Source organism: Centruroides sculpturatus, unplaced genomic scaffold (assembly GCF_000671375.1).
Source record: "Centruroides sculpturatus isolate CEXI.00-Female unplaced genomic scaffold, Cexi_2.0 scaffold756, whole genome shotgun sequence".
Classification (NCBI taxonomy): Eukaryota; Metazoa; Arthropoda; class Arachnida; order Scorpiones; family Buthidae; genus Centruroides; species Centruroides sculpturatus.
The window spans coordinates 44,881-61,851 of NW_019384915.1; the positions used below are offsets into that span (position 1 = coordinate 44,881).

At 29.4% G+C, this 16,971-nt stretch overlaps 1 protein-coding gene and 1 long non-coding RNA gene across 2 annotated transcripts; one reads left to right on the forward strand and one right to left on the reverse strand.

Annotated features, from left to right (window-relative positions):
- Positions 1 to 13: 13 nt before the first annotated feature.
- LOC111631737 (male-specific lethal 3 homolog) lies at positions 14 to 12,341 on the forward strand. Its single transcript, XM_023376042.1, has 10 exons — positions 14 to 350; positions 3,269 to 3,351; positions 5,431 to 5,526; positions 7,315 to 7,420; positions 8,845 to 8,993; positions 9,262 to 9,402; positions 10,797 to 11,083; positions 11,170 to 11,703; positions 11,778 to 11,862; positions 11,930 to 12,341. Exons 1-10 carry the CDS (start codon positions 189 to 191, stop codon positions 12,015 to 12,017), a joined length of 1,731 nt encoding a protein of 576 aa, XP_023231810.1. The 5' UTR covers positions 14 to 188; the 3' UTR covers positions 12,018 to 12,341.
- Positions 12,342 to 12,457: 116 nt separating this feature from the next.
- Positions 12,458 to 16,034, reverse strand: LOC111631734. Its single transcript, XR_002757755.1, has 2 exons — positions 15,843 to 16,034; positions 12,458 to 12,629 (listed from the first exon to the last, which is right to left on the reverse strand). It is a non-coding gene; the product is annotated as an uncharacterized LOC111631734 (long non-coding RNA).
- Positions 16,035 to 16,971: the final 937 nt, after the last annotated feature.

The window sequence follows — 16,971 nt, forward strand, 5'->3', positions numbered from 1 at the left end:
TCAACTCAAAAACCTAGGTTAGAGGGTTTCACATTGACCTCGATCGCGACGTAAAAAGGAAAAAAAAAATAAAAAAATAATAATAATAATAAAGAAAACATCCCCAAATCATTGTCTATATTATATAACAATTAAATAAGCCGTTAGATTTTGATGAAATCGACATTTTTTGTTCAGACCACGCCGTAATGGTTAGGCTACAACGACATCCAGATCCGAGCAAACGATTAGAATCGACAACGGACAAGATGGTGTCCACTCGAGGAGTCAAATTTAAATTTTCCGAAGGCGAAAAAGTCCTGTGCTACGAGCCGGATCCGACCAAAGCTAAAGTATTATACGAATCTAAGGTAAGATGTCGTCATAGAACTTAATTTTATACGCCCTTAACTCCGATTACGTAACATGAGAGGCCTGCAAGTAATTTTACAATTGAAATCTACATCGTTTTCGTGTGTTTCGGGTCCCGTGTGACGTCTTCTTTTTAATTGTGACGTCGAGATACGACGATTTTCGGCGTTATTTCGGGGTACCGATGATAATTCGGTAGGGCCCCGTAACGCCGGTATTGATTTATTGCGATATTTCTGTCGTTTTTCATCCTTAAACTAATTTCTATGCCTTTTTTACAGTCGAATTTGAGTATTTTATGGCTTTGTTTACTTACTTTTGCATTTTTTTTTTTTTCAGGTAATAGAAACATGTGAGTTGATTCTTAGAGTAATGGGTTTGTATGTATGTATGTATGTATGTATGGGGTCGCGAGCTATACACCGAGTGCACATTGGAAATGTATGATGATTTTGTGTGGAGATTTGTGTTAATTCTGGTGACGGATACTGCAATTTCCGGCATTATTTTCGGGCGTAGATGCTAAATGGATTCGGCTCCGTAACCCAAGTATTGATTTTATGGATTTATTTTCAATATTGGCATTGTCGATTGCAACGTTTCTGTAATTTTTGCCCCCTTTGCTTCGTTTTTACGGAAATTCTGACATTTAAACTAATTTCTGAGCATATTTTAAAGTCAAATTTAAATGTTTACGGTTTTGTTTACTTATTTAGTTTTTTTTTTTTTCGGGTAATGGAAACGTTAATTTGCATGTGAGTTGAATCTTTAGATTCTTAGTGTGTTGGGTTTGTATGCAAATAGAAGTTATATGTGGCATTTACATTGGAAATTTGTACAGTAATTTTGTTTGTTAAAGTTCTGTGCGATGATTTGTATTAATTACGATCGTAAATATGATGATTTTTGACATTATTTCTAGTGTAAATGGTATATAGACTGGACTCTGTAACGCGAGTATTGATTTTATGGATTTATTTTGATATTGTTGTTATAAATTGCGATATTAATCTCTTTTGCTTTGTTTTTACAGTCATTTTGATGCTTAAACTAATTTACGAGTTATTTCTTTCAATTAAATTAAATATTTTATGGTTTTATTTATTTATTTATTTAGCAGTTTTTTTCGGGGCAATAAACACGATTCGAATCTTTAGATTCTTAGACTGAAGTAGTTGTATGAATGTATGTATGCAAGTAGTAGCTGAACAATGCATTTATATTGACAATGTACATAATTTAATTTGGTAAGAGTCTATAAGAGATAAATAACAATCCATGAAACCTTTTTTTACGAGTGTTATGTCCGTAATAACCTCCACAAATGCTTTCAGTCACCATCTGAAGCAGACCTCGGTGGAGGTCGAAAGCGTTTGTGGAGGTTGTTATGGACATAACACTCGTAAAAAAAAGGTTTTGTGGATTGTTGTCTATAAGAGAGTTTATGTTATAATTCTGATGATAAATGTGATCATTTTTAACAGTATTTTGTGAAGCTGGACGAACTGCTGAATTATTGGGCTATAATAACGCTGCTAAGTTAATAATTAGATACAAAGTAATTTGTCTATAGATAGGCTTTATTATAGCCTGCAATATAATTCAGTAATTCGACAGTTCATCGGGCTTTAATCGAAAATTGGGTTTGTGGAGTTGTTTTTTATGGTATTTTAAGCACAAAAGCTAAAAATTATTTGATTTTGTAACAGAAATATCAATCTTATGAATTCATTTTGACAATGTCATTATAAATTGTGATTTTATATAATTTATCTCGCTCTTTGTGTGATGTTTTAAGAGCACTTTTTCTCTTTAAACATAATTTCTGACAGTTTTTAAGTTCAGATTTCAATATTTATGCATTTTTTTATTTATTATTGGAATTTTCTTGAAGGAATTCAATCATTAATTCAAAAATTAGCTTAAATTTTTATGTTCTTATACCCCAAAATCCTAGCATGAATATATATTTCTGTAATTCGCAACTGTTAATTAAATTACTTGTATTATTTAATTTAACTTCCAATGCATAATCTATTTAAATTATATGTATTTGACTGATAGAAAGCAGCTTAAATTTGAAACTTTGTGATATGTAAAATTTAATAACAATTATTCTCGGCAGCTATTTAAGAAAATTACAAACATTATCTACTTAATTATTGAAAATGAAAAGTAAATATTTAAATTTACAAAATTAAGATGAAGGTAAATATGAAATCCATCTGCATACAGCGAGGATACGCCACTGTTTCAAATATTTAAAATAACAAATATAGTTTCGGTCTTGTATGCACGTTAAATTATTTAAAACTTTCATAAGCTTATTGGTTTAGTTTTGCCGTGGACGGTACACCCACAGATTTCATATTTACCTTCATCTTTATATCAGTTTTATTTTATATATCAAGTTAAGAAGGGAGAACTTATAAACATAATTTGATGGCTGCCTTGCTTATTATGGAAAGAATACAATTAAAAAGCTAAAGATTGTAAGTATCCCCACATTTCTTTATGCAGCGCTCGAGAAGCGCTTTACAGCAAACACACTGAAACTGGTTTCTAATTGGCTAACACTGCTCGTGATGTCATTTCGCTACACTCTCACTGCATAAAGAAACGTGGGATATTATGATTAAGACGTGTATATCTTCATACTTTTGCATATTATCTGTTTAAAAATGTATATTTAAAAACATATAATCATAAAAATTAATTACAATTGACTTAAGTCTTTAATAATTTGGTTAAGACCAAATTATTAAATTAAAATTTTTTGTCATTAATAATGATTTACATAGTTTTAGTTTTATTTAAAATGATGACGAATATACTAAAGTCCTTTTTAAATTTTTCTGTTCGAGTTATATTTGTTGTGAAATTAAAATTCATATATTTTTCTTTGCAATGTATTTAGGTTCTTGAACTCGTAGTCAGCAGGGATAGTAAAGGAAGGAAAGCACCTGAATATCGCATCCATTTTTATGGCTGGAATAGCAGGTTTGTAGTAGATAGATATAAAGATTTTATTACATTTTTAACTAAATAAAACACACATTATATCTGTTAAATATAAGTTTATGATAGTTTTGAACAGTTTTATTGAGATAATTTTCTTTTAGTTACAGTAACATTAAAAAATTTCATGATAGTAATCATAAAATATTTAAAATTGTGACACTAATACTCTCAATATTTTATGCATAGCATGTGTGACATTAATGTTGACGAAAGCACTAGAGTCTGAAAAATGAGCTCCTGACGTACAGTAGAAACACAATTATCCAAAACCTGATTATATGAAAGTTTTCAAAAAAAAATCTGGCATGTGTAGCATTGTACAGTACATATCATGGAGTATAATACACAGAAACTAAACTTTTGTGTAACTGGAAATCGCTATATCATCTGTCAATTATAGCACCACAAAACTAGGTTATATATATATATATATGTAACATTGCATTAGATTTTGAGTAAATTAATATACTTTCAAATACAGTAGTTACGTTACAATATTTATTGTTATGAAACTTTAAATGCACAATACTTGATGTACCTGAAACACAAACACGTAAATTTCTGAATTATCCAAAAGACTCTGATCCCGTCAAGTTCGAATAATCAATTTTTCCACTGTAATTTGAAAGTCGATACTATCCATTAATAAATCGTTTTAGTATAAAGGTCTATAATTAAAAATTTTTATAGATAGGTGATATTTAAAGTATAATTAATGGTATTAGAAAGTACTAAACAAATTTACCAAAACTTGATAGCAGATTTTTAAAACAGTATCAAGGTCTATAATTAAAAATTTTTATAGATAGGTGATATTTAAAGTATAATTAATGGTATTAGAAAGTACTAAACAAATTTACCAAAACTTGATAGCAGATTTTTAAAACAGTATCTTGAAAGAAAAATTAAGAAATTAACATTTGATACAAAATTTCTTAAACTTTATTTGAAATTTATTATGAAAATTAAAATAGAAATTCATAATTATATTTAATTTTCACATTACAACATAAAAATTCTTATAATACTTGTATACATTTCAAATTATATTTTGAACACATTACATCATTAAAATCAGTCAAGGTTTAGACACACTAAACTGGATTGTATTTATGTAAGACCTACAGTAGTATATATCGGATATAAAATTTACTTTACAAGATTTAGCAATACTTTCATAAATTAATATATTAATTTATTTCGGAAATTAAAATTATATTGCGCACATTTTTCTGCAAGTATACATTCCTGTTAACAAATTTCTTCTGCTAAAACTTGACGAATCAAAATATAAATTATTCTGTTAAATCATCATTATATTAAAAATACAAATCACTTTTTTAAAGAAAACAAATAGCTAAAATTATATGTTGAAAACAGATAAATAAATTTAACCAAAAAAAGCCATTTCACCGTGCAGAAGTAAGAAAATCAGGAGAACGATAAGCTTTTTACTCATTTCAGTATTATTTTTAAAATGCTAGCATCAAATCTTACATATTATTATTATTTTATTTAAAATATCCAACTGTGAAGTTCGAGAAACCAAAATTATTCTTACATTCGGTAACATTTTTTTATCATAAAGTGTAAGAATAATTTTGCGAGTTATAGTTTGCGACCAAGTCAATAAAATGTATCATCATCGATGCTTTAGTAGAATTCCTGTTAAATGAAAGGAGCAAGTTGCACAAATTTTTTTAATTTTGAAATTATTTGTAATGATTGGTGTGTATCTAGCATAAAATATTTAAGGGTTAAATTTTTTTCCTGTTTTGTTTATTGATTGATTAATCCGAATGAAGTTTCCATAGAAACATAACATACCTTAAATATGATATATGAACATAACTGAAATTTACACGCATTATTATGTTATGTTTTATCCATGATAAACAACTTAACATGATTATGTTTTAAATCAGTTTTTATTACATTAACTTCTATGTTAAATCAAAATAATAATTAATTCTTCTTTTAAACTATAATCTAGTCAAGATAATTAAATAATTGACAATAGTAGATAATTAATAATTATTAATATGAATTTTATTTTAGTTGGGATCGATGTGTTTCAGAAGATTTCATTCTCCCTGATACTGAAGAGAATAGGAGTTTACAAAAGAAATTGGCAGAAGAAGCTGCACAGAAACTGTAAGAATGTTTTGCGTTTTTAATATTTATTAAACTACACACATTATCCAATTCATTACAATTAGAAACATAATTCTATTTGGTCGGTATTTTTATTATTTTTAAATAATAATAAAGAAAATTAATCATGCCATTATTATTAACAGATTGAATCAAAAATTAATTCAGAAATAATTTAATAATTCTCAAACAATAAATATTAGAAAATGAATGATTCTGACATTTAGTAATTATTATATAGAATAATGTCAGAGGCATTTATTTTCTACTATTTTTCTACCTTGAAACCTCTTTCTGTTCATAAGATATTTAGAGTCATGCACGATTAGTGAAGAATTTCAGTGACATTTTTTTAAGCTATTTTTACATGCCTTTAAACCTCAGTAGATGTTCCAATTTATAAAAAGAAAGGTTCAATTACCAGTTAAACATTTATATAAATCCTTTAAGTTAATATATATTATTATAATTTTAGAAATAATGATGTATGTAATTAAATAATATTTTTCGTCTTTTACTATATTATAAAAATAATTAATTTTAATTAGAATTATTAATAGACACATTTAATTAATTAAAATATTTTTTCAATAGAAACATCATTCCTCTCAAAATAAACACTGTATCGTATATTTGATTTATAGAAATTTAATTATTTTTTGAAATTTAAAATAAAGTTTTTACAATTATTAAAAAACTAAATTGTACTGGAGCATAATAATGTTTTAAAATTTTATATATCTATTGATATAATAGATCAAGTATAGTTTTATTATTACAATAATAGACATATTTAGTTTTTTCACACACTATATCCTTAATTATCTTTTAATTTATTAAATATTGTTTATTATTATTCTCAAATGCTATTTTAAAGAATAATTTTGTATATTTTTTTATGATTTAAAGAACAATTATAGAATTAGAGTGTACTCTCAGTCATCTGAACTAATTACAGTAGAGCATCGATTATTCGACCCCCGATTAACTGTCACATCGGTTAACCGACCGTTCTAGTTGGCAAATTCAAATGTCCGCTAGTGATGTGGCGCTACAATATTTGGCTATGTCTTGGCTACTTTAATAGTACTTGTACGTGTTTTAGCTAGCAACACTAGCTCGGCCATGAAAGGGAGCCAGTATTTAAATGAGGCTTAATTTTCTAATTTTTAACAATACAATAGTGACGATTATTATTTTTAAAAAATTTTTGTTAGGCTTAACATCTATGAAAATTCAATGCGAAGTAGGTTAATAGCGATATACTAATATACTAATTACATGAGATATACTAATATACTGTACTAATAATGTATTTTTTCATATTTTTCGGTTATCCGTTTTTTCAGTTATCCGACCAACCCCAGTCCCCAATTGAGTCGGATAATCAATGCTCTACTGTATTATATGGGAGTCTTTTGGATTAGCAGGATTGTATTTAAGGAAAAGCAAGTCAAAAAAGCTACAGTAATCCACAATTTATTTCTGATTTTAGTTGGAAGATCTAGCAGAAAACAAAAAGAAATTGGTTTGGATTAGTGAGAATTTACTGCTTTCATTTATACAAAATGTTAATTGTAAATTTAAAAAAATTTAGAGAAATGCACATTAATTGAATGTATTGTTTCACAAATTTATTCTCAATATTTTTATTTATTCAAAATTTNACCAGTCATTAATATGAAAAGGTATTGTGTATATCTAATCAAGTAGGTTATTGTAACACTTTTATATTTAATTAAAATTGTATATTATAATTAAATAAAATAATCTTTTCAAATGAATATTTAATCAGCAGGAAGAAGATGGAGAAAAAACTGTAAATATCACTATACCAAATACTTTGAAAGAAATATTGGAGCACGATTGCTTTCTTATCACTCAGAAAAATAAGGTAAGTTTAAATCTTTATTAGATAAAGTAAAATTTGATGTATATCCTGTATTACCATGTAATGAATTAACTAGCGATTCATTAATGCTGGCTTTATTGATATATTAGTCAATATTAAATCAGTTATAATATTTTACACATTTGAAAATATGGCTTAATACCATTTATTTACTGTTGTTTCTATGTTCTGTTTAATAATAGATTCGACAGAATTCAGAAAATAAATTATTTTGAATTTGAAACTATTTTATAGTATAGAAACATCACCAAACGATCACCTAAATAATCAGGCTATAATTCTGCTAATTTTAAATAAATAATACAAAGTAATTTGGTATAGAGGTAAGATTAGGTGCCATCTCTTATCTTACCTCTATACCAAATTCATTTGTATTTATTATTTAATTACAGCCATATTATAGCGGCACCCAATGTCTACCTCTAGTAGCAAATAACTTTGCATTAATTATTAAAAATTATCAGAATTACAGCCCAATTATTTAAACGATTTGATATACTTATCAAACTTTGCAATGTTTGTTATACTTCTATTTTATAATATTTTTTGTAATTAGAATATAATGTAAGTATAATTTTAACAGAAGAGTAGTTTTACATTGAAAGACAAATATGAATATAATCATTATAAAATTTGACAATGCATAAAGTATCAGAAGTATCATAATCATATAATTTCTAACAAGAGAAAAGTTAGAACAATAAGATGATAATTTTTACTTTTACTAAGCTAATTAATTATTAGCCTGGAAGATATCTTATCAAAATTCAAACTTGAATAAATTGCTAACAGCCAAATGAAAGATTTTATTATATTTTCCTCAAGTTATAAACTTTTTATTTTTATTATTAGTTTATAAAAAATAATAATACATTAACTTCTCACTAAAAGAATGTAAAAAACAGATACTTTCCAACTATTCTTAGTTGACAGCTGTAATGTGATTTTTGCAATCTTTGATATATGCAATACCTCAAAACATTTTGAATCATGTTACTGCTATTAACTAAATATAGTTTCTGGAAACTGTAGTTATATGTATGTTTAATATATGCACAAAGATAGATAAATAATAATTCATTTTTAACTAGACTTAATATCATTTGGATTCTATTATTGAATTAAGCAGTATTCATTCTCTTATATTGTAAATAAATAAATTTAAGGAAGCTTCAACAAATGATTTTTATAATCAATGATTTTTCGTGGCATGCAGATTCTCTTTAATCGAGTTACTGATTGAGTATTTATCACTTAAATGAGTGATGATAATTCTTAGATGTAAAAATATTACCTATATAGTTATTACCTTAAATATTCCTTAGCAAAGTGACCGATGTAATTGTGTAATTTTTCTGTTTTTAATTTTTTGAATTATAAATTTTAAAATTCTTTTGTCCTTCTAGTTAATAAAACTACCATGTGAAGTCAATGTGGTTTCAGTTTTAGAAGCTTATGTGAAGAATCTTGCTGTAAATTTATTATGCGCATCGCCTCCCAAAGCTAGTAAACACGGTTCTCGAGCATGTGTAATACCAGCCGATGTCGAAGTCAAGTAAGTATGATTTTCAACGAACAAATTTTCTTAAATTCTAATTCTCTATTTTACAAAATATATTACATTATAATTTTTGAAAGTTAATATTTTAAATATATTCTTGAAAATGAAACTGCTTTATTGATTTGACAAACCAATACTTACAAAGAAAATACAAATTTTGCAATTCATTTAACAAATTCTTGAACTAATATGATATTTGTAATAGAAGAAATTCACCTCTCTTTCATTATACCAATAACAATTCATATATTTTTACCCGTAGTATTCAGTTGTGTCGAGAAGTAATGGACGGCTTACGAGTGTATTTCGATTTCACACTACCTCATCTACTTCTCTATAGACAAGAACGTAAACAGTATAGCACGGTAACAACGGTTTGTCGACCAGTCATTAATATGAAAAGGTATTGTGTATATATTTTTTCAAGCATTGTTTTATGCTCAATTGTAACAAGTAAACAGATAATCTTTAATTTTTAAAAAATATTCAGGGATATAGAAAATATAATATAATGTTGCAAGAAAATAGTTATTCATCATTTATAAAAAATTCTTATTGTGAAACCAGTGACTGAATTTACTAATATATTGTCATTTTTTTTTATATGGGGCTACCAAAAATAATGCTACCATTTTAAATTATTGTAATAATGTTAATTATTTTCCAAGAATGTTGCAATTACATTAAAACATTGGGAAACTGTCAAAGTTTTACAATTTCTCAATGTGTGCACCTCCTGTCAAATTCTTGTGCACTCTGATTAGTTGGCTCGTAGGTTTCCATTTCTTATTTTCTTTAATTCACATTGTCTTTAAGGCTTAGTACTGTTTGTTCCAACAAGTCTTAAAGGATCTTTAATTAAAGACCCTCCCAATTGTGATTACAGCTTTAATTAGAACAAAATAAAATTATTTATTATTTTGTTTGCTGTTTACTTAATGACTTAACTATAATTTTCTTAACATTAAATTTAGAAATGTCTGTATGTCATATTTGCTTTTCTTGTTTTGTATTAGTTCCTTTTTTATTGACGAATAATCTAATCATTACTTTCATTAATTTTATTTTAATTCATTTAGAATTGTTGATCGATAGGTAAATAGATGTTTTGTAGCACTTGAATTTTATTTGCGAAATATGTTCTGGCTTGATTGCTCAGACAAAAACTTCAATCATAAGAAATAATGGAAAAGCTCATCCATATTTAAGAGAGGTTTCAGGAACAAAGCCCATTAATTGGGACTACACTACATAAAATTTTGAGAATTTTTAGTTCAATTTTGCATTTTGTTCTGACATTTGAATATTCCAATCATGATTCAATAACAGTACTTTCAATGGCAGCAAGAAATATTCTTCGGAAGCATCATAAGCTAGGCAATAATGTGAATTTACAATATAGATAAACAGGAATACTCAAAAAAAATGGATCCCATTAAAGTTTTTTTTATCAATGAGTGATTAAAAAGTCAATGGACCTCTGTTGCTTGAATAAATTGTTTTACATGCATGAATTTAGTGTAATAAGTACTTTACATACAATGTTGTTGTTATGGCAAATAATAACAGACCATTTTTTGTGTTTTATTCCGTAAATACCATATACTAATTTTCCAACTCCAATTTCTAGTAATCATATCATGTGATTTTAGTAATCTGCATACTATAGGTCGAACTTCATTTTCTTGTCTCATTTTTCATTAGCAGCATGTGTAAGTCCAAAATGTTTTAATATAACTTTATTGAATATAGTCCTTTGATACATCAAAAATAATTATTATATTCTACTTAAAATAGTGAAGCAGTTACTGAAGATGCTATTCAAACCTCTCAAGATACTTTGTCAAAAGATCATCAAGAACCTCCTTCATCTTTGTCAGAAAACATGTCAAAAAATAATTTTCCTACCACGCCACCTTTTTCCCCTTCATCCAAGACTCGATCCACTCGTCATCGTCATGGCTCCATCGTCTCACACCAGCCCCTTTCTACCACAGAAAATGGACTGGGTTCGCCCAACACTTCACCCAAGTACAAAATCTTAAGAAACCAGCATTCTAAGGATGCAATTGTTATATCAGCAGGTACTTTTTTAAGCATCTGGTAATCGTTGTCTTATGTGATATATATAAAGTGAGCCGGCATACTTTATTGTGTTTTTAAATTGCAGGTGAAAAACCCACAGTTTCTGACAAACGTGTGTTACGTTCGACAGAAAGACTGCGATCAGTGACAGTTACAATAAGTACTGAAGCCTCTTTTGGCAACACCCAGGAGAAAGAGTGTTCAGAGACCGACACTCAAACAAAGTGTGAACCAACAGATTCTCAGTCAAGTCCAACGCGATCGAGTCGTCAAAGTACAAAAAATACAACTCATCATTCGTCGTACTCTTCATTCTCTGCAAACACATCACAAGCTTCGGTCAGTCATAATCATTCCACGGTGACATCATTCACTCAACGGGTCAATCCACCACCGCCATTAAATATACTAACCATTTCAAACTTCAGTTCATCATCTTCGTCTACTAATTCAAGCGTTTCGAGTCCCACCCTCAGCGGAGCAGTTTATCACATGGCAAAAGCATCAGAGGTTCTGAGTGAAGTGTTATCTTGGAGAATGTTGCCTTCGCACATATATGAACACGTTCCGGCTCCACCATCTTTGTTATACGGTGCACAACATCTGCTACGTCTTTTCGGTAAGATCGTCGAATAGAAAATTTTCCACAATTTTTTTTCCAATGCAGACTAATTTATTTTTATATTATTGCAGTCAAGCTACCGGAACTCATACACAGAATGAACTTACCTCATCGTAAACTGGTCCCATTACTCGACTACATAAACAATTTCCTCGAGTAAGTATTTTGCCATTTGAATCGGAATACAAATCTTTAAAACTTAACATACTACTTTCCAATGTAGGTACATGGCCGAACGCAAGGAGGAGTTGTTCTTCAGCTCGGCGTATGTAGATGACACCGAAGGATGCCCCGTGGAAGGCGGTACATGACACGCGTAGCCATCGAACCAAACCATGTATCATAATGTACAGTAATAAAACTTCACATATTCAAATTGTAATTAGCTACGAATGTGTTAGCTTTTAGTGAACACTGGGTACAAACCGTAAAACTTTCATCATGTAAAAATGCATGAAGTTAAAACTTCATTAAATGTTTCCTGTTTCTTGAGTTGCATCAAATGTAATTGTTGACATTCTCAATGAACTAAAACATTAAGAACAATAAATTTCCATGTAATCTATAATAATAGTTTTATGGATTTTAAAATCTAAGAATATTTGAAAAAAAAAATTCTTCATAAGACAAAATGTGAATAATAAAGTTTATCAGTATTGTATATTATGTAATTACTGTTTTGATATGATTTATATAATAAGTTGGACAATTGTTCATAGATAATAAAATGACATTTGGACATTAATAACAATTACTATTTACAAAAGTTTATTTTACTAATTTACAATTTTTTAAATATTTTCTACGGCCGTTTTCGCTATCGCTCATTATCATAGTTCCCGGGAGGCGGTACGGGTAGACCCATCATGTACTTTTTTACATCCACCTCGACTTTCGAAGGAAACAAGAAATAACAATAACAGCTGCAAAGAAAAGAAATTTTGAAATTATATTTTAAAAAATAGCAAAATGTAAACACATTTCTAGTTTAAATATTAAATCAAATAAGAATCCTTGTAAAATTCTTCGTTCGATTCGAATGTAATATTAAATTTTGAATGTTTTGTTTGGAAATACAGTAACTGTTTCCGATAGGGTTTATAACATCGAAAATGTTAAATAAATTTTGTCGAATGACTTCTATAAATGTACGATTAATACAAAATTACATTAAAAGTATCTGTCATTAGTATGCCAACTATACGTTCGCTGCAGATTTGCATATTATGGGCGTGACTCACAATTAGATGGATCGGCATCTTCGGAGGATGCCTGGATCCGTATGATCCATGATAAATTTATAGTAGGTGTGCACTGGTTGTGTCAAATCTATAGACACATTCCAGTATGTATCGACCACAGCTGCAAGTGATGCACCATGAATGGTTAGAAAAGCTTACATGACAATACAATGGAAGGCTTTATATTGGCATTTACAGATTTCTCAAAATGAGTGTTACTGCAGAGGTTAATGACGCTAATGAAAATATTTCATTGTTAAAATTATCTGCACTGTTTTTTTATATATTGCAGTTTATAAAGAAAACAAAAATTGTATCAATAAATTTAATTTACAACTAAATGTTCTAAACATAAGTAATATGTTTTTATGCTCAGTCAATATTAATCATGGAGGCAGCCATATTGCATGCTTCAGACCTGAAGAGTCCAACATGCATCAGTTGCCATACCAACAAGCTTGTCTGTGAATACTACAAGTAAAATACTTTTCTGATACGTCACGATTCACTGTCTGATACACTGGAATGTGTCCCATGTCTTTTTGGTATAATGACAAGTACCTGATAAATCTGGATGAACATGAGATATGAATCCAGATCATGTTGGTAGAGCAGACATATTAAATAAAATTTACTTTTATATATAGTGTATAGTGAATTAAAGCTCTTTTATAAGAAATATTTAAAAATAGTTTTAGAACTATTCTTAATTGTTGATAATTAAAATTACTAAAATGAAAACCAATATGACAGATCGGATTATCATAATCATTCGTTAGAATTTTGCAAGATGCATTAAGTTTTTAATGCTAGGTTACGTTGAAAGTCGATCATCCACTCGAGAAAACACTTTGAAAGAGAGCAGCTGCAAGCTTAAAAATATAAAATGCAGAAATAACTGTCGAGAAATGTCGTGACTAGTACCTCTGCTATCTGTAATCATGGTATTATTTTCTGTAATTTATTTAATAACATTTAAATAATATAACACAAATTCTTAAATTTTTTCTCATCACATTGCAAATTTTCAGCTTTGCTTTATTTCCAAATCTGTTAATTGGGAAAAAATCTGCACAATTATTTTTCCTACATCTTTACAAACTATTGTTTTAAGACAGCAAATGTTAACAATTTTACAACAACTGCCTTTTGAAATGTATCATTTATCATATTTTCCCCAATAAACAATTGAATTACAACATTAACTTTTCTTTTGCTGACAATCATTTTGCTTCAAAATGACAGTTAATAAGTAAACTTAGCTGTTTTTGAAATGTCCTATATAATAACAGTGCTTATCATATTTCTTCAAATTAAGTTATTCTTAGTACGAGGCCGAGCGTGCTAGGCTAAGTTCAATTAACTTTATTAACCTATTCAATTCCATTTACTGATATCTAGGATAGAAAAATCAACATTCTTGTGTTTTAAACACATTTCATTAAACTGAATCTTTATTTCAATAATACCCATGTTTATTTTTACTTGTTGATAATAAATATTGAGTAAAGTGATAAAATATTCTGCATAGATTTGCTATTAATGTCATTAAAATAATAGAAAAATTGTTTTTTTTTTATGGCCAGAAAGTTAAAAATTTTGATGTTATCAATATTTCTGAAACTTTTCTGCGGAGAATTCAAGTGAAATGAAGAAGCAATTGTAAATAAATAGTCATGCCACATAGCAGAAATGCAAAATGGATATTTAAAAAATATGTTTGAACAATGAAAGTTTCGATCAGCTCAATTATTATTATGTAAAATACACATTAAAGTTTCGATTTAGAAACTACAGACAGTTCTGAGTATTCAGAATTGGAAGAACTATTGGGCAAATCCAAACCAAATTTATTATATATACTGTCCTTGATATGCAGTTTTGATTTTCAGAGAGAACTTAAAAATTCGACCGCTAGGACAAAATTTGATGCTACTGTCCTCTTAATGTGCATATTACAAAGGGCATATAAATATAAAGCCAGTAGGTTCAGCCATACCCACAATAAGGATAGCCGGACAGAAAGGAATAGAACACAACAATCCAAGACAGACTGCCTCGAAAAATCTGTAGGGTTTTCAAATGGCTAAATTTTATCCCAAGTCCTCCGGTGGCACCTTAACCGACTTGGCCAGCCAGCAAATCTCTATATATTTACTAAATAGTTAAATTTTTCCATAATGTATCATACAGTATTAACTCTGTGCACTAAATATAGCAAATAACCTCATTTTAGCAACATACAATGCATTTTTATTATTATAAATTTTCATTAATTTTTGTAAATCATCCAAAGGTACAGAAAGCGAGTACGATCTCGGGAAAAATTCACTCCTTTTGTTATTTTTCTTGCGTACAGGACGGCCTACAACCCTAATGTGTCGACGATGATACCCGACAGATCAGTCGACCCAGTGACTTAATTGAACAGATTCAAAAGATGCAGAAATCATCTTGACTTTAAAACTAATATAAATTGTGTAATATAAAGAAAAGGCAGAGTTTGACTTCATACACTGCTAGAGGTGAGAGGTCATTGCAGTTGAATGCTATGTTTGTGCTATATTAGAGATTATTAGCCATTATATTACCAAACATATTCACACCTTCCCTTCTATAACTTCCACCAAGTTAGTGTGTACTGAAATAGGAAAAACAGAAACTGTTGCAGATGCGCATGTCTGCCGCAAATGGGTGCGTGAGCTTTCAATATGGCGGAAGACACCGGTACGTGTACTATCGAACGACTGCACGGAATGTAAAATTCATTTATTTAATTCTAAGGGGAGATTAATAAAGTTAATGTAGCTTAAAAGGTAGGGTACCGATTCGTGTTGAAATAGAAGCAGAATTTGTGCTACCATTAAGCATTTTAAATACAGAAATGAAACCTACCCGCAGATAACTCCAAAGATGGTTCCTACACCCAACATTCCGAATGCAAATCTATTTTTATATTTATTCGCAATCGTTCCTCTTAACTGAGGAATAAAAAGTTTTTGTTTCTTCAGCCTTTCGGAATTCATCACGGATCAACATAAACAACGGAACCCACGTCTTCGAACGACCATGCCTCTTTTCCTCGCACTCACTCCCCCTCGTGTTAATAATTGTAAAATATAATTTTTCTAAAGTTAATTCTAATTTAAAATATTTTCTTCAAAAATAAATTTTAATTATTTATATGCGTAATTCTAACATTAAAATATTTCGTCGCTATTTATATATTTTATAAGTTTAAAAAAAATGTTTATATCCGTATTAGTGTTGTAACGAATAGTATATTCGGCCTCAGGCCGAATACCGAATATTCGGCCAAGAGCGTGGCCGAATACCGAATATTCGGCCAAACTATTCGGCTCGATTATCGCACGTACGGAAATTTTCGCGCAAACCGCATTATGCCAACGACCCCGTTCTCTATTGGTCCGCTGTCACTACGCTTCGCCAATCGCGTTAATTCTTGACAGTTGAAGCGGACAGACATGAGCGTCATGGCAGTATGTGATAAGTGATATCAAATGTGGATAACAACGAAATGTCCTACACGTGTAAATAATGGAGAAAGAACAGAGAAGGACCGCGAAGTGAAAATGTGAAAATAAATATGAAATTGAGTTGATAGCATAATCGAACGAGTCGAAGTAGCTTATTGGCGCGAAATTTGCGGCCATCAATGCCAAACAATTGTTGTCATAGACTTCGGAAAGCTAAATGCTTGTAATGAAAGTCACTTAGCGTGCACAGGCGAAAGTCTGGGCCGTTCGGGCTATCAAGCTGTCTCGAATCTGTGAAATCATAACTGTGACTTATATCGACGTCCTATCTGTCTCTTTTCTCCGTTATCACCAGGCTGAGTCACGTAATTGTAAAATGGGAACTCTACGACGGAAAAGTGACGACTCGAAATATCGTGAGCGCGTATTGTGATGTATGCACAGGCATACATGGATTAGAGCGATAGAGGAAAAAGAAAGGGAAGAGCAAAGACGAGCGCTTAAAAAGAAGGATAGGCAAGGTCAGA